At 38.4% G+C, this 19,125-nt stretch overlaps 1 protein-coding gene across 1 annotated transcript in view; it reads left to right on the top strand.

The window, feature by feature from the left end:
- The window catches only part of LOC106871052 (zinc finger ZZ-type and EF-hand domain-containing protein 1), a 75,675-nt gene that overhangs the window by 8,061 nt on the left and 48,489 nt on the right, over positions 1-19,125 (top strand). The window contains exons 8-28 of the mRNA XM_052973449.1: positions 580-645; positions 1,275-1,421; positions 2,350-2,402; positions 3,335-3,413; positions 4,417-4,551; positions 4,993-5,109; positions 5,781-5,887; positions 6,476-6,556; positions 7,891-8,010; positions 8,658-8,740; positions 9,800-9,855; positions 10,353-10,436; positions 11,040-11,105; positions 12,186-12,228; positions 12,477-12,590; positions 12,974-13,069; positions 13,826-13,920; positions 14,369-14,453; positions 15,509-15,611; positions 16,626-16,696; positions 18,339-18,455. Coding sequence (XP_052829409.1) covers positions 580-645; positions 1,275-1,421; positions 2,350-2,402; positions 3,335-3,413; positions 4,417-4,551; positions 4,993-5,109; positions 5,781-5,887; positions 6,476-6,556; positions 7,891-8,010; positions 8,658-8,740; positions 9,800-9,855; positions 10,353-10,436; positions 11,040-11,105; positions 12,186-12,228; positions 12,477-12,590; positions 12,974-13,069; positions 13,826-13,920; positions 14,369-14,453; positions 15,509-15,611; positions 16,626-16,696; positions 18,339-18,455 — 1,918 coding nt within the window. The remainder of the gene's footprint in view (positions 1-579; positions 646-1,274; positions 1,422-2,349; positions 2,403-3,334; positions 3,414-4,416; positions 4,552-4,992; positions 5,110-5,780; positions 5,888-6,475; positions 6,557-7,890; positions 8,011-8,657; positions 8,741-9,799; positions 9,856-10,352; positions 10,437-11,039; positions 11,106-12,185; positions 12,229-12,476; positions 12,591-12,973; positions 13,070-13,825; positions 13,921-14,368; positions 14,454-15,508; positions 15,612-16,625; positions 16,697-18,338; positions 18,456-19,125) is intronic.

Raw genomic sequence — 19,125 nt, 5'->3', positions numbered from 1 at the left:
TCAGACTGGAGCCTGGTGCAGCCTGCTGGCTTGCTAGTCCTCAATCAAACCGTCCAACCCATGCCAGCATGGAAAGCGGATGTTAAACGATAATGATGATGATGATGATGATGATGATTTTTAGTTAGGTTATCTGTTTCTAATTATGCATTAATGATAGCCACAAGAAGCTGGTTTGGTTATTACCTGTAATGCCTGATGATGATTGATTGGTGGCCAAAGTGCTCAAGAAGTTTACTTCTTAACCACATGGTCCCGGGTTCAGTCCCACTGTGTGATACCTTGGGCAAGTATCTTCTACTATTGACCTTGGTAGACTAAAACTTTATGGATGGATCTGGTAGACAGAAACTGAAAAGAGATCATCTCTCACTTCACTTGGACTTCTGTCTCCGATGCAAGTTAGTGAATCAATATTTGTGTTTTTAGTTTTGGTCATTATATATTTATTTATGATTGTTTTCTTTTGATTCTACATTTGTTTTACAATATTAAAAAACAAAAACAATATTTTTAAATAGCAAAACGCATTTTTACCATTTAAAATACAACAGTAACGAGCAATTCTATTGTTTCCAGTCTTTTGAACGGCAATACTTCTTCCTATTGGCAATCAGATGGAACTTGCAGATCTCATTGGATCAGGTAAAGAATTTCTGCACATTTGCTTACAAGTGATGACTATGGTTAATGTGTTAAATGTTTTCTTCTTGTGTTACCAGTATAATTGATGTGTTTTATATCTCTATTGTGTTAAGCTCAAGTGTGGTTGTGTGTTAAGACGTTTGCTCCCCAACAACATGGTCCCAGGTTCAGTCCCACTGTGTGGCATGGTGGGCAAGTGTTTTTATTATAGCTCCAGACCAACTGATCTCTTGTGAGTGGATGAGACAGAAACTGAAAGAAGCCTGTTGTGTGTGTGTGTATCCGTCCATCTGTCGACATTGCATGATAATTGTAAATGAGTGTCACTGCCATACAAGCAGTGTCGTTTATTTCCAACATTGTAGAAAAACTTGTCAGGCCATGAGGAAATATTACTTTGCGTGGGAGCAGATGACGGTCAGTGATAAGAAGCATGTCAGGCTATAGAAAAATCTAACTTAATGACCTCTGTCCAACCCATGCAAGCAAGGAAAAGTGCACATTAAAATGATGATGATGTTTTAGTAGGCTGTCAATATCTCTTGAGTGTGTGTGTGTGTGTGTGTGTGTGTGTGTGTGTGTTCACTAGGCTGTCAGTTTGTTAACCTTTGTATTGTTTCTATTGGCAGATTAAGAATCAAGAACAATGTAGTAATAAAACAGCTGTCCATGAATGTGTCATCACTAGACCAAAGTTATATGCCACAACTGGTCTCTATCTCTGTTGGCAAGACAACCAGTCTGCTGAAAGAAATCAAAGAACTGAGGATTCCAAAGTTAGTGCATCATACATTACTATCTCTCTCTCTCTCTCTCTCTCTCTCCCACCCATCTCTCTCTGTCTCTCTTGCTTTCTCTCTGTGTTCATGTTTCTCTCTGTACATGTCTCCACCTATCTCTCCTTCTCTCTCTCCCTCATCATCATCATCATCGTTTAACGTCCACTTTCCATGCTAGCATGGGTTTGACGGTTTGACTGAGGTCTGGCGAGTCAGAAGGCTGCACCAGTCTCCAATCTGATCTGGCAAAGTTTCTACTGCTGGATGCCCTTCCTAACGCCAACCATTCTGAGAGTGTAGTGGGTGCTTTTACGTGCCACCAGCATGAGGGCCAGTCAGGTAGCATTGGCATTAGCCATGCTCAAATGATGCTTTTTTCATACCACCTAGACAGGAGCCAGTCTGGTGGCACTGGCAATGACCATGCTCAAATGGTGCTTCTTTTTTTTTGCGTGTCACCAGCACAGGAGCCAGTCAGCGGTCCTGGCAATGACCACGCTTGAATGGTGCTTTTTATGTTCCACTGGCACGGGTGCCAATCAGGTGGTACTGTCATTGGCCACGACAGCGATTTCACTTGCTTCAACAGGTCTTCGCAAGCATAGTTTATTGTCCAATGATTGAAGGGTACTCTTAAATGGGCTGGTCACACAGCATAGGCCACAGTTATGGTCTCACTTGGCTTGCCGGGTCTTCTCAAGCACAGCATATCTCCAAAGGTCTCGATCACTTGTCTTTGCCTCATATATACATATACACACATATACATATACACACTTTTCCTGCTTGTTATGTTTTGGTGATTTCTGTTTGTTGTGTTTTTTACCTTTGAATTATATATATATATATATATATATATATATGTATACACACACGTGTGTGTGTGTATATGAAATAATTATGTTTTTAATTGTATATTTTTCAGTCATGTGAATGGTGATTATGTTCTGATTGAGAATCTGACCACATATTTCCCAAGTAAGATGAATTTGATTTATTGACTTCTGTTCATTTGTTTATTTGAAAATGATTATGGTGGCTTCTTCTTTTTCCTCCCCCACCCCTCCTTCTCTCTTCTTCCTCCTCGTCGTTAATTTAATATGAAATGCTGAAATATTACGTTTCAATAATGCTGCCCTTTTTTTTTGCCTTGACTTCTTTTCACCTTGTTTTCATTCAGCATCTCTATAAAATGTCAAATCAGTTAATTATTTAATTTAATTTTATTATTCAGAGAATTCACAGTTTTGGGATCAAACCCTGTCCGTTTCTGTAATCCAGAACTTCTGTCTATTTTAATGCCTATAAAAGCCTTGTCCCCATCATCATTATAAGATCCACGTTACTGTTTCTGTGCATTGATGGGTCACATGGGATTTGTCAAGGCTGATATTCTACAGCCAGATGGCCTTCCTGTCACCAATCCTTGTTTGTTTGCAGGGACACATACACACAAGCACAGACACACACACACACACGGACACATACACGCAAGCACAGGGACGTATGCACACACACACACACACAGGAACACACACAGGAACACATACACAAAAGCACAGGTACACATGCACACACACACAAGCACAGACACACGCATACACACAAGCACAGAGACACACACACGCACAGAAGCACAGAGTCACACACACACAAGCACAGACACATACACCAGCTCAGACATACACCCACACACACAAGCACAGAGACATGCATACACTCACACACAGGGACACAGACACACACACACGCACGCACACACACACACACACACACACACACACCACACCACACCACACCGCATCTTAAATAAATGCTATTCTAATACTGAAACGATATTAATGCCTTGTTTTAAACATTACAAAATAGGTATTTTTGTATTTTTGCCTGATTTTATATTTAATTCCCAGTTATCCAAATCAACATCAAGCGTTGCCATAGCGACGGATGTGACACCAGGGTACATGGGGTCAAAGCTGTTGGGTACCGGTAAGTAATGTCCATTCCTTTATATTTCATTTGTATCTTTTACTTGTTTTCGGTCATTTGACTGTGGCCATGCTGGGGCACCACCTTTTGGGGTTTTAGTTGAACAAGTTGACTATGGGACTTGTTTCTTGAATCCCAGTACTTATTCTATTGCTCCCTTTTTGCTGAATTACTAAGTTACAGGGAGGTAAACACACCAACTCTGGCCACCATGTGGTGGCCCTCCAGCCAGGCCTTCTGTGATGCCCTTAAAACCAGTAGCTTTTCAGCACATCCTTGTTTCTGTCGAATATGTGGTGCAATGAAATAATCAGGGACCTTGTGGTTGTGAAGCATATCATCATCATCATCATCATCGTTTAACGTCCGCCTTCCATGCTAGCATGGGTTGGACGATTTGACTGAGGACTGGTGAAACCGGATGGCAACACCAGGCTCCAATCTAATTCGGCAGAGTTTCTACAGCTGGATGCCCTTCCTAACGCCAACCACTCAGAGAGTGTAGTAGGTGCTTTTACGTGTCAACCGCACGAAAACGGCTACGCTCGAAATGGTGTCTTTCTTAACTATTTGACAATGCTGTGCCTACACTTGTGTGTGTGTGTGTGTGTATATCATCATCATCATCATCATCATCAAGTGTTTTAAACCCAGGTTTTGTCCCTGTTAATGAGGGTGGTCAGATCTACCTCAATGCCATAGCAACTGAGGTAGGCAGGTGCAGCCCACCCCCAACCTTTGGGCTGGCTGGTACCCATTCTCCTTTGCTATCATGAGGCTTTTTTGGAGCTGGATTTTGTATAGAGAGCATGCCCTTGCTTATCCCCATTCTCAGTTTCTAGACATGAGTGGTCCCGAGATCAAGGCCTCTACCATGATTTTTAAGAAATGTGGTGGAAAGCTAGCTCAGGAAGACAGGAACGCTACTCCCTGAGACCCCTTTTCGAGCCCTCCTACCTATATATATATATACGTTTATATATTGCCTACAATCTACTTGCAGATTACGTGCTAAAGATCCTGGATTAAGTGTAGCGGATGCTTCTGCAGTTTGGTTTATCCAGCTTCTCTCAATGTGGATCACATCGGTGATGCCCAATGACAAGACTTTGAAGCGGAAGATTCTTTTGAGAACAAGGTTGGTAATTTTTTGTTGCAGACTCTGTGGGATTAAGATGTTTCTGCTCTCGATGGTGGTAGAAAAGACATGGGTAAATGAAAACCTAGCCACATTGTATGCAGTTACACAGACTGCATTAATGTTCTGAATTCAAATTTCACTGAGGTTGACTTTCCCTTTCGATGAAATAAGTATCATTTAAACACCGGAGTTCATGTAATCGACCACCAACAGGTTCAGGCCTTGTGCCTATAACAGAAAAGATTATTAAGTTGGTGTTTGGGACATAAATATATTATGAAATTTTCATGAATGGTTTTCATTTAAATCACTTTAAAACAGGAAGTTTATATGATAGAAGTTGGGGTGGGCTCAAGTGGGTTGGTGCTAAGTGGGTTAAATAAAAACAAAAAGAGAAGTAATTCTTAATGGTTGTTTATTCTTTCTCTTCATTTCCAGGAGTGCTCTCACTCACATGCAACCATTATCATTGTCACAAGCTAGCAATGAAAGACCGTACTTCCTCAGTAAAAATGTACTCAAAGAAGTGGATAACTTCCTCACTGATGTCGTCTTGTGAGTAGTAACACTTACAGATCACTCTTTCTATCTTTTTCTGTAAATTTCTCCTGTTATCTGTGTACCTCTGTATCTATATCTCTTTCTCTCACCCTTTTTTTCTTCTCAATCTCTCTCCTGTTACATCACACTTCTGCCTATATTTCTGTCTTACATCTTGCATCATCATTTTCCATGACCTTCTGTCAACGATTTGCAAGTTTCGAATTTGGTCAAAGTACCAATCCTTTGGCTTTGAATCGAAAAATTCTTGACGGGCTTCTTCAACTTCGTCGAATGACTCAAATCAGCGACCTTTCATAAAGCGCTGCATTGATCGAAAGAGACCATAATCAGTTGGAGCAATGCCTGGATTATAAGCTGGATGCGGCAGAACTTCCACACCGTCCAATTCTTCAATCTTGTTGCTGGTCTTTCTGGCAGTATGCGGCTTTGCATTGTTTTGTTGAAACAAAGGGTGTTTTCGACGAACACAGTGAGTCACCATTGAACATGACATGAACTGAATGTACACACACACCACAAAAATATATAAAAAAGCATTATTTTAACATGGCACACAAACTTTTTCATCAACCTAATACTTTGTATTGCATTTGGTGTTTTTTTTGTTTTGTTACTTAATAATATTTTTTTAATCTTTTTCTTTTTTCCCCCGAAACCTTCAGTGACAGCACAGGCCGTGTTGTACCTGCTGACCTGGACATTCTTCTTAGCTTTAACATGGCTCGTGGAAGCGTTAAAGGACTAATCAGCACAATCAAAGTATTACAAAGTAAGTGTGAAGGGGTCATGTTATTGCTTTTTAAGGAGGTGGGTGGGGAGCTTACAGATCTGTTGGTGCATTGAACAAATTGCTTGACAGAAGTTCTTCCGTAAGGCGGCACGCTGGCAGAAACGTTAGCACGCCGGGTGAAATGCTTAGTGGCACCTTGGGCAAGTGTCTGCTACTATAGCCTTGGGCCGACCAAAGCCTTGTGAGTGGATTTGGTAGATGGAAACTGAAAGAAGCCCGTCATATATATGTGTGTGTATATATATATATATATATATATATATATATATATGTATATATATATATATATATATGTGTGTGTGTGTGTGTGTGTATATGTTTGTGTTTGTACCCCCTAACATTGCTTGACAATTGATGCTGGTGCCTCTATGTCCCTGTAACTTAGCAGTTCAACAGAAGAGACCGATAGAATAAGTACCAGGCTTACAAAGAATAAGTCCTGGGATTGATTTGCTCGGCTAAAGGCGGTGCTCCAGCATGGCCGCAGTCAAATAACTGAAACAAATAAGAGAATAAGAGAATACACATATTAATTTATAATTAAAATTTTTTTTTTTTTTTTGGCAGATTTTCCTGATCTGAGTTTATCTTGCAATCAACTGATGACCAAAATGATAAAATCGAAAAACACAGCTTTGGAGAAGCAATGTAAGTATTGCCAGAACAGAAATACTATCGTATCCTTCTTTGTGTAAGACCTCCTCCTCCTCATCATCATCATCGTTTAACATCTGTTTTCCATGCTGGCATGGGTCGGATAATTTAACATGACCCTGTGAGCCATAAAGCGGCATTGAGTTCCAATCTCTACTTTGGCACGGTTTCTGTGGCTGGATACCCATCCTAACCACTTTACAGACTGTTCTGGATGCTTGTTTTATGGCACTGGCCCTAATGAGATCACCGAGTACCTCGTAAGACAAGACCCCTCAATCGAGTGGAGATGTAGTACTGAGACAGGTGGCTTTATGCCAAGTTTTTACATGTTAATGTAGGGTGTAATTTGCACAAGATTTGACTGTTGTCACTCTCCTATGTCATGGTTTCTACAGATGGGTGCTCTTCCTAATACTAACACTTTTACAGTGAGTATAGGTTTTTTTTTAACATGGTACTAATGCTAGTGAGGTCACCAATTAAGTTGCAAGATGAGACCTCTCGATTGAGTTGGGTATACTATTAAAAGAGTATATGCTGTGATTGAGAAGACCTGGCAAGGAAAGTGGGATCACACCTGTGGCCTACACCAGTGTCGCACAACCAGCCCATTTAAAAAGTACCTTTGAATTGTTGGGTGACATTCCGTGCTTGAGGAGATCTATTGAGTCAAGTAAATCAAAATCAAATCACATCACAATCAAATGGAAATTGTAGTTGTGGCTGTTAGCAGTGCTGGTGGCACACAATAAGCACCATTCATTCATGCGTGGATCGCTGCCAGACTTGCCCGACTGGCTCCTTGTGCTGGTGGCATGTAAAAAGCACCATCCGAACGTGGTTGGCGTTAAGAAGGGCATCCAGCTGTAGAAGCATTGCCAGATCAGATTGGAGCCTGGTGCGGCCTCCTGGCTTGCCAGTACCCAATCAAACCGTCCAACCCATGCCAGCATGGAAAACGGACGTTAAATGACGACGACGATGATGATGATGGGTTTATGCCAGATTTTGAGAAGTTAAAATAGGGTATAATTTGAGTGAGATTTGGCTGCTATTGTAACTGTTATGTCTCAAAGCTACTGCTATCTAGCACCTTCAGATGATCTCTACTCAACCGCTACACAACTGCTACTCGACTGCTACTCAACTCACCTACCACGGCCAGACTACCTCTATTTATATGTCTTGGGAGATCCTACTTCTTTGCCTGGGGGGCATCGACACAACAGTAACAAATTGAATGACTATGCACAGGTGTTATCATTAGCTTATCAATCACCTAACTCTTTTACTATGTTTTTTGATTCCTGTTTTGTATATTCCAGCCAGTTCTTTCTACTTGCCATTGTGTGGTTGCGAAGGAGGACAACTAGAAGACAAATCAAAGCAAAACAGCAACAACAGTAGCAGCAGCAGCAATACTACGAATCTACGAAGCATTCAAGGTTAGATTTCTTTCCATACTAATGTTCTGCTTTATTTAACCTTTTTCCCCCTAAAGGTGTGGACATGGCCATGTGGTTAAGATGTTCGCTTTGTAACTCTGTTGTTTTGGGTTTGATCCCATAGTGTGCAAGTGTCTTCTCTAGTCCTGGTCCGACCAATACCTTCTCAGTTAATTTGGTAGATGGAAACTGTGTGGAAGCTCCCTGTATATACAGGGTGCGGCAGAAGTAACACCCTTTTTGCATTTAATAACTTTTATAGTATATAAATATTTATTAAGTAATTTTTTATTAGACACAAATTTACTTGCATGTTTTATTTTAGCATGGTTTCTATGGCTGGAAACTTTTCCTAACCTTAACCACTTTACACAGTGCACTTGGTGCATTTCATCATTGCACCAGCACTACAGAGTTGCCTTGTCCTCTCTATCCCAGAATAAGACAATTGAGTATAGCTTTTTGGATGCTGATGGTTTGTCACAGCTGAAATTCAGTCTGTTCTGATGATAGAACATTTTGGCACTGGAGGTAAATGAACGCACACATACATGTGCATACACACACGCCCACCTCTCTATCTTCTTTGTCAACTTTCTCTCTTTCCTCATACCCTCTCTTTTTTCTGTCTTCCTGTCTCCCTATAGTTTACCTTACGGAAGGCAGGAAAAGTGTTGACCTCTTCTTCAAGGCTCCTGATTTCGTTACCTTAACGAAGTTGATGATCAAGGTGAGTTGAATTCATTTCATAAAACGCCATTGTCATTGTCAGCAACATCATCATCGTCATCATTAACATTGTCCTCTTTATTATCGTCATCATCTTCATCAGTGACATCATCATCTTCATCAGTGTCATCATCATCTTCATTGTCATCTTTGTTATTGTCTTCATTGCTGTCATCATCATCATCATTGTCATTACCGTTCTCATTGTTGTCATCATTGTGATGATGATCATCATCATCGTATTTGTCATCATTACCAGTGTTATCATCATCATCATCATCTCTTTTATACATCATCATCTCTTTTATACATCATCATCTCTTTTATACATCATCATTTTCTTCCTTTTGTACTTGTATTTCTTTTACATGTCTCATTTTTTTTCCAGCTCCATCTCTTCATAACTTTTCTTCATCACAGCATAGACAACATATTTCCATGTTTATTCTTCACGTTATTTTTGTTGTCCACCTTGGCTATCTTCTCTTTGGCCCCAACAGCCAGTACCCTATGGAGTGGACAGTAGAGAAAACAAAATGCTCCAAACTGTTTAACTGTTCCACCATAGCATCAACCATTACATATCAGATTGAATACTTGATGGAGGATATAGAGGAGGGGGCTCTTTAGAACATTCTTAATCATTTGACTCACCTCTCGAAACTTCTATCCTGTTGCAGTTAGTGAAATGACTAAATAGATATTGTTGGATTACTAACTCACAGCTCTTGAGTTCAGTTCCACCGTGAAGAATTCCCTTGTCCACACTATTCATCTGGCTGTCGCAAAGGAGCAGACACCAGATCATCTGCTTATGTTATATTGCACAATAATGAGCTCTCTTGTTGCTTCAATGGATAAGGGTTTAGCTAAGCAAAATGCTACAGGTCTGGAAAAACGGCCATATGTAACATGGCACTAAAAATATACCAAATTTTCCCACTCTTCTCTTTTGTTACACACACACACACACACACACACACATGCATGCAATTCTTAACCCCAAATTAGCTGGTTATCTTTAAGTATCTCATTATATTTTTACTCTCATTGTCTTCAGGTAATCAGTGGTTCTCGTGGTTCCAGACAAGGATTGGTGTTTGTCTACGGTGATCAGTATGTAACTAAGGCTTTTTTTTTACCTACTTTCCTTCTTTCTTTCTACACTTTTTATTCTTTGCTTTTTCTTTATTCTTTTTCCCCTTTGTTTCTTTACCTGTCCTTCCTTCCTTCCTCCCTCCCTCTGTGTGTGTGTGTGTGTGTGTGTGTGTGTGTGTGTGTGTGTGTAGCCATGTGTGGAGGGTAGCCATGTGTCAGTATCTGTATGTGTGTGATTAACAGCATTTTGCTCATTTTCACAATCTGAGTTCAAATTCTGCTGAGGTTGATTTGGCCTTTCATCCTTTCAGGGTCAGTAAATTAAGTATCGGAGGAACAATGGGGTTGATGTAATTGACTTATCCCTTCCCCCGAAATTGCTGGCCTTGTGCCAAAATTTGAAACCATTGTTATTTATTTATTTATTTATTTATTTATTTATTTATTCCAATTTCTGATACTAAGATCTTTTAACTCTGTCATTTTCTTTGATTTTTTTTTTTTTTTACTTTCAGAAATGATTTCTGTCAAGATGACCATGTTAGTAAATACTCAGCCTATGATGAATGGACCCAGCAGGATATCCAGTCTCACTTGGCGTATGTCTTTAGTTTGTTCTTTTCTACATTCATGACAGGTAGATTGAAATCTCACTGTCTACCCTACTGCACAAAAGTCCTTCCATCATGACTGACTGTATTTTGTCCTGTACTTTTCTCTTGTGTGTTTATGCATTTTTCACTTGTTGGTGATGTCCTGTACACAAAGTGTATTTTTTATTTTATGTATATATATATATATTCATGTATTCATATTTAGTAATTCGGCATTTTTTCATTTGCTGCCGACTGAAATCACGCCTGTGCAGTGAATTTGAAAAATTATAATATATAATGATGAGTCATGTGTTATTCTGTCTCTAAATTATATGTTAGTGTTTTGGCGTTGCCACTGATGAGAACTTCGTTTAGCAAATTATTTTATTTGCTAATTAAAGTTCGAAACCTAGGTATGACTGTAAAAAACAAGGTAAAAGTTTTCATTTTCCATTCCCTTCGAAATTACTCTTAAATGTGGTTTTGGATGTTTTGACTGCTCCTTCTAGCGTGTAAGGCTGCCTGTTAAGGGTCACCTCTTTTGTGTTTAAATGTACACTAATGTTATATATATATATATCCACTTATACTTTTCTCTGTTTATAGTCAGGAGCTGAGTGTACCCTATTCAGAAAATGATCCAGTGGCTGCCTTTCATTTTGAAGACACCTGGTATGTAGCTACTCTATTTATTTATTGTTTTTGTGGACAAGTTGGAAAGCATAAAGGCCTCCTCTTGTGTGTGATATTAGGATTGTATATATACACCATGCACACATACATTCACATATGTGCCAAACACATATACAACAGTATACACACAACACATATACATGTATATAATATGTGCACTATAAACATATACATCTACACACATACATCAAGAAGCCAAGCAAAGTGAAATCGTAGTTGTGGCAGATACTGGTGTCATGCAAATGGTACCTGTGCTGGTGGCACATAAAAGGCACCCATTACACTCTTGGAGTGGTTGGTGTTAGGAAAGGCATCCAGCCATAGACACCATGCCAAATGAGACTGGAGTCTTACCAGCTCTGTTCAGACCATCTAACCTATGCCAGCATGGACAACTGATGTTATATAATGATGATGATGATAACACAACACACACATACATATATATACATCTACGTACACACCACAATTATGCATCAATGTACACACTACACTCATATATCTACATGCACATATATATACTTACATTCTCACTATGTATATACATTTGTATATATACTCCACTTGCATACATTTACATATAAACTTCATTTTGAGTTACAAACAATGCCTCTACATGTTCTCTTGATTTGCTAGAAATAAAAGCCGATTCTCTCTCAACTATCTTAACAGAAGAATACATTAGATATTGTAGTTCTAGATACAATCATATATTTGAAAATAGGATGGCGTGGTCATGGTTGGAAGGCCTTTGATCATAGATCTGTTTGATCAAGCCCGGCTTTGGGTTAAAGCCAGGCTTGATCACTTACATGTCCGCCTATACATGGCAACATACATACATGATTACCTACATACACACTCACTCATGGCTACACACACACACGTACACAGATACTGACACATGGCTATCCCCCATACATGGCTATACACACACACACACACACACACACACACACACACACACACACACAGAACTTCATACAAGTATACACTCACATCAGGAAAGAAATGACAATGTGATATGGTAGTTTAATTTGTTTTTATTTTCCCACCCAGGGACGAGTTGGAAATTCCAGTTCTTTGGTATCCAGAAGGAAAGGTTAGTTTAGTCGTTTGTTTGAATGACATTTTTTAAAAATTAATTGTGGGTGGTGGGGTATACATGATATTGATAAATATAAAACATTTTATAACCCATTCTTTATAACCCATCTATTTATCTATTGCATATTATTCAGTTACTTGTGTGTGTGTGTGTGTGTGTAGTATTTTATTCTATATTATATATAAATGTTATTGTTTTTTATTAGTATGTATAATGAATGTGTTCTGTATATATTTTACCAGTTTGTGTTAGTGAAGTTTTTGGAGCCTCGAAGTGACACCAGTGGGAAACTGGGTGTGAAGTCCATACAGTTCTCTGGTTTCCACAAAAAGATTACCTTCTCAAGAATGCTACCTGTAAGTCTATATGATATTTCTTATCCTTGTTGTATTGTTTGTTTTTGTAACTGTAATCAACATAAACAAAATGCAATTCCCATTTTATATATATAGTTCCAGCGTTTTGAAGAGTGTGAAACCATCTCTCTACCTCTATTGTTCCCAGACGTACTCTGACCCTAGTAGCAGGACTTTTCTTGCTGTAGAAAATATGCCTCAACAAATTCTGTCTGGCCAATGCAAGCATGGGGAGGTGTATACTTAAGCAATGGTGATGACAATGATGATGATATTTGTGGGGATCCTTGTTCACTTTTGTATATTTGACCATGTTCATTCAGTAAATCAGCGAAACAATTTTCCACCATAACACTAAACTCTCTTTTGTTCTCATCCCTCAGCCACAACCATTGTTTAATCCAAAGAAAGAATTGGTAACTGTCAATGAGATACAGACTCTCATTCTGAACTTCCTGATAGATTTGGCACAAGTGCAGGTATTGTCTCCATTTCACTTTTTCACCTTTCCTACTTTCTTCTTCATTCTCTGTCTCACATCTGAGAAAATGTGAAGTAAATAATTTTAAGTGTGAGTCTCAAAGTGGATTCAACTATTAATTAGTTGCATGTATTATATTGGGGTAACCACTGACCTTTTCTCCATCCAAGGGACCTGTTTCTGTCCCTTTATCATACTATAACCTCACATCAAGCTGTCATAAAGCTACCTCCCTCAATATTACATCCACACTCAGTTGAGGTATCTAGTTTTGCAAGTTACTTGGTGACCTCATTGGTGTTGGTGCCATGTGAAAAGCACCCACAGAACACTCTGGCAAGGTTTCTACAGATGGATGCCCTTTCTAATGTCAACCACTTTCCAAAGTAGAAAAATAGAGCTTGGTGCAGTCCTCATCTCTTAAATATAGAACACAATAATATACATTGAATAATGAGTTATTCCAACTAAATTATTTCAAAATACTTTAGTTCATATCCTGAAATATCATATCCAAAATACATTACTATATTTAACTTGTTTCAAAATTATGGATTCCCAATTACATTTTTACATTGAAATCATTTAAAAATACATTATTAAACATTCCAAAGTCCATAATTACAAAAATATATAATTAAATATTTCAAAGTACATATTTACAAACCGGTTTTACTTCTTATTGATGATATTCAATGCAATGTACATATGTACATGTATATTTCTCTATATATACTTTATTATTTTTTTGCAGTTCAGCACCAAAAAAGTGAACCGACTTGACGTGTTAGATGTCGATGACATACCAGTCCAGGACATTTGGAATCTTTTCCGCATTTATATAAAAGAGTAAGTGACCTATTTATAATTTTAATAGTTTCTTTGTTGTTTTCTGAACCCTGTTGATTTTCTAAATTTTGTTTCTTATTTCTCCTCATGCACGTTTCCACAGCAGATATTGGTCTGCAGAAGTTCAGACCTTTTCTCAACCACATAAGCTTTTCTCTAATTAGGTGTGTAGTCCAGCAAAGGTCATGAACACTGCTTTGTATTCTCTGACTAACTAATAAGTCTTCATCTCTCTTCATCCATCCATCTGTCTGTTTGTCTATCCATCCACCATGATAATAATATTTTATGTCCTGTGTACAAATGTAGGTTCAACTCTCTGGGGAAGCCTTTAACTTTTTCTATCAAAAGGGTTTTTCAACCAAATGGCTTTCATGCTATTATTATTTATAGATTCATCTACTTAGATTCCACCATTAGAAATGAAATAATTTTTTTTTTTTTGTAGGGAGAACTTTGAAAAAGCTGGTGCTTTGATCCGACTCCTTCATTGTCTCTTACCCGTCATGACATCACTGAATGAAGATCAAAAGGTTAGTTCATTCCCAACTGACACTTCTTTCACTCTGCTCATCTTATTTCTTTGTAGAACTGTTTTAACCCTTTTGATACCAACCCGCCCAAGACCACCCCTGGCTCTGATACAAATTTCCTGTTTTAAAGTGATCTAAATTAAAACCTTCCAACATATTTCAGGTTAATTTTTGCTTCAAATACAATCTTAGTAGTGACAAAATTATTTTACCAAATTCTTCATTATTTTCATAATTAATTGAAACAAAGGCCGTTAAGGGTGTTGGAAGAATGCTGACAGGATTCAGTTTGATTATTGGGATCTTTTCCCTTTGAACGACACATCGAGAAATTAATTCTTTGTAACTAAACACTTTCGAACTTCGGACACTGGTAGAATGTGTCATATAAAACATCTTTTACTCTTAGCGTTGTTGAGAAAAGTTTATATTTTCAAAGTTATTTCGTGTTAAAGTTGTCGTATTTCGATAATTTCAACCAATCAATGATGTGTATTCAGCTGAATAAAATTACTGCTGCTGTTTGTCTATGCCCTTGGTCTGACTAAAGTCTTGTGAGTTGATTTGGTTGGCAGAAACTGAAAGAAGTAAAAGATAAAATAAATACAAGCAAGGAAAGAGTATGTAGATATCATGGTGGCGAGCCTCTAAGGGGGCTACAAATCCCTCTGGAGATTCTGTAAGGGGTTCTTGTTATTAATCCCTCTTTTTTTGTCACCAGTGTGTTTTGTGTCAATATGGTGTATGGGATAGGGGTGGGGGTTGTGCTTCCTATCCACTCCTTCTGCCACTGATCTTCACTGTCAAAATGAATAGAATGTAGACTCTGTAATATAAAGAACCTGTCCTTGCCTCCTGTCACCAATCTCCACTTTGGCAGCAGAAGCAGTGAAGACTATAAAAGGCTTGTATACTTCTTTGTTACCAATATCCATTGTCCACAAGAGAGAGAGAGAAAGAGAGTGTGGTGTGTGTGAGAATTGAACCACTATCACCTCCAACAACAGCAGCTCTATACAAATGATTAATTTGTTGTTTATTTTTTTCATTTTCAGGCTGCCATTGTAGACATGTTCCACTATTTATGTCAGACTTTGGACAATCAATGTGACAACACGAATCCTATGTACAAAATGATCCGACAACTGATTTATGATGGTGATTATTATTATTATTATTATTATTATTATTATTATTATTATTATTATTATCATCAATAAGGCGGTGAGCCGGCAGATTCTTTAGCACGCGGGGCAGAATGCTTAGCAGCATTTCATCTGTCCTCATGTTCTGAGTTCAAATTCCATCGAGGTCAACTGCCTTTCATCCTTTTGAGGTCACTGAAATAAGTATCAGTAATACACTGGGGTCGATGTAATTGACTAGTCCCCTCGTGTATATACCCTTGAAGTTAGTGCTCCAACATGGGCAGAATTGATTGATTGAAAAAATAAAAGAATGATGTATATTATAAATCATTGTTTGATTAGCAGAGATAGTAGATTGTTTACATTAAATGATTGGCAATGTTTAGTTTTGTTTCCTCGACTTTCTGAGTTCTAAACCTACCAAGGTTAACAAGCACCAGTAATATACTGAGGTTGAGGCTGTTTTTTATGCGTTTCCTTAACCTTTTAGCATTCAGATTACTCTACCAAAATACAATGCTTATTTATTCACATTATTTTGAATTAATCTGGCATTAGCTCATGGCTTTGATATTTCAATGATATGGCTGCTTATTTTTAGAAAGACATTGTAGGGTAGGTGTGAGAGGCTAGATCTGGCCAGTTTGAACATTAAACAGGTAGACCTCAACATCTGGCTGGTTTAAATGCTAAGGGGTTAAAGATTTGTGACTTGATTAGAAGTTATTATTAATAAATAATAATAAAGTTTCCAAGTGAACTGTTATTTCCTCTTACCTTCTATTTTGTTTCCACTCACTCCTTTTCGCTCTCTCCCTCACTCTCCTTTACAGTTACACTCTCACTCACTCCTTTACTCACACTCATTCAATCTACTTTACACATGCACACACAATCTTCCTTATTCACTTATTGACAATCCCTTACACTTTCACTCACACTCCATTACTTACTCACTCACTCACTCACCCTCTCTTCCTCCCTTCCTCACACTCTCACTCACTCTCCATATTCCCTTTTTAAGGTGCTGCAGTGTTTTTCCCAGACAAAGAATCCCGTGGCAGTAAACTCCTCAATTTGATGGATGATGTTGAGGTCAGTGGTAGAATATTTTTAACAAAAACTCGATAATGTATTCTTTCTGTTTCTATCTATATATCTATCTGTCTGCACAGACACACACATAGAAATCTGTTACATGCAACAGAACCAGTGTTTGATTAAAATATGTATATATATATATTTGATAGTGTATGTGTGTGCATAGGGAAGTATTTGTATAGTTGTTCTAAAACAGTGTTTGTTATAATGCTTAGAGGCATCATGTACATCTAACAAAATCTAAAAGATCTTGATTTCAACCATGTTTGGGTCTTTTCAACCTTGATGTGTTTGGAGCCACTCAAATTCTCTCAATCAAATCATTCATATGTCACTCAATATTTAATATGAATTATCTTGGAGTATATGTTTGGGAGTGATTTTAAGGTGCAATTCCATGGTCATTCATGACCCTCTTTGGTCATTAATGACCATGGGATTGCACCTACGAAGTTACATTCTGAAGCATAAATTTGGGCAAGGTTGTTTATGAAAGACCAGCAGTCGTCCATGCATACCAGCCTCCCCTCTCCATGCCACTGATGTTGTCCAAGGGAAAGGCAAAGACTGATACAGCTTGGCACCAGTGACATCGCAACTCATTTCTACAGCTGAGTGAACTGGAGCAGTGTGAAATAAAGTAACTTGCCCAAGAACACAACACACTGTCCAGTCCAGGAATCGAATTCACTACCTGACGATTGTGAGCCTGATGCTCTGACCACTGAGCCATGCATGTAACATTCCTGAAATACATATTGTGTAAATATTGAGAGCCTAGTACTCTAAAGGTAATTTATATTATACTGATGATAGCTGATGATGATGAAGACAATAATGATGGTGCAGATATGGAGAGGTTTATAGTGATGATGGCTAGATACATTCAAATGTAAGGTAATTTCTGTCATTGATGAAAGCGACGATTTGAAGGTTATGATGATAAATTTTTCTTGCAGTGTATGTTGGAGAATGATTATTTTAAGAAAGTCATTATATCATCATCATCATCATCGTGTAACGTCCGCTTTCCATGCTAGCATGGGTTGGACGATTTGACTGAGGACTGGTGAAACCGGATGGCAACACCAGGCTCCAATCTAATTTGGCAGAGTTTCTACAGCTGGATGCCCTTCCTAACGCCAACCACTCAGAGAGTGTAGTAACATTCCTAAAATAATTGTTATGTAAATATTGAAAGCCTGATCCTCATAAGGTCAGTTCTCTTATACTGATGATGAGGATGATGTTCATGATAATAATAATAATAATAATGATGGTGGGCAGGTGGGTAGCTGGGGTAAATTGCCCAGGGCAAGCATCAGAATTGCACCCCCACCAACCAAAAAGTAGAAACTCGCATAGAAATGACTTAATTAGAAAATGATCTTGGCTAAAATTACACCCGCCTCAAAGTGGCACCCAGGGCATGTGCCCTGCTTTCCCCACCCTAGCTACAACCCTGATGGTGGGGATATGGGGAGGTTTATAGTGATGATGGCTAGATACATATGCAAGTATAAGGTCATTTCTGTCAATGATGAAAGCGATGATTTGAAGGTTATGATGATAATAATATTAATAGTGATAGTGATGGTTGCATGCATCTAAAATTGTTTCCGTTTTCTATTGGCAGAAATTAATTGAGAAGCCGTCTGTCCAACTTGTCTTTCAATCCCTCTGTCAGTTCTACACTACAGCTGATCCAATGAGTTTGTTATATTTGCCCAGTGGGAACCTAGACAAAGCTGAGGTAGGTACAACTTCGTTTTCATGTTATTGTTTGTTTTCTCTTTCTACTTTGTTTTATTTATGTTTGTTGGTTTTCATCTTTTACTTGTTTCACTCATTAGACTGTGGCCATACTGGGGTACCACCTCGAAGGATTTTTAGTTGAGTGAATTAACCCCAGTACTTATTTATTTTTTTCGTTAAGCCTGGTACTTATTCTGTTGGTCCCTTTTGCCAAACTGCTAAGGTATGGGGATGTAAACACACCAACATCTATTATCAAGCAGTGGTGGGAGGACAAACACACACACACACACACACATACACACACACACACACACATACATATACAATAAGCTTTTTTCAGTTTCTATCTACCCAATCCACTCACAAGGCTTTGGTTGGCCTGAGGCTATATAGTAAAAGACACTTGCCTAAAGTGGTATGCAGTGGGACTGAACCCGGATCCATATGGTTGGGAAGCAAACCATATGGTTGGAGGGTTGCCACTTGAGTGGGGCAAAGGTGTCATCCACCGGGAGTCTCAGGGAATCAACAACAAATGGTGGAAGCAGTGACACACTGTTACCTTGCATGCTTCCATACTACTACCACTACTACTACTACTACTACTACTACTACTACTACTACTACAGCTACTACAGCTGCTATTATTATTATTATTATTATTA

The sequence above is a fragment of the Octopus bimaculoides genome, chromosome 15, assembly GCF_001194135.2.
Source record: "Octopus bimaculoides isolate UCB-OBI-ISO-001 chromosome 15, ASM119413v2, whole genome shotgun sequence".
NCBI lineage: Eukaryota > Metazoa > Mollusca > Cephalopoda > Octopoda > Octopodidae > Octopus > Octopus bimaculoides.
The sequence above is the reverse complement of the archived record's forward strand: the minus strand, read 5'-3'. Positions and strand labels throughout refer to the sequence as shown.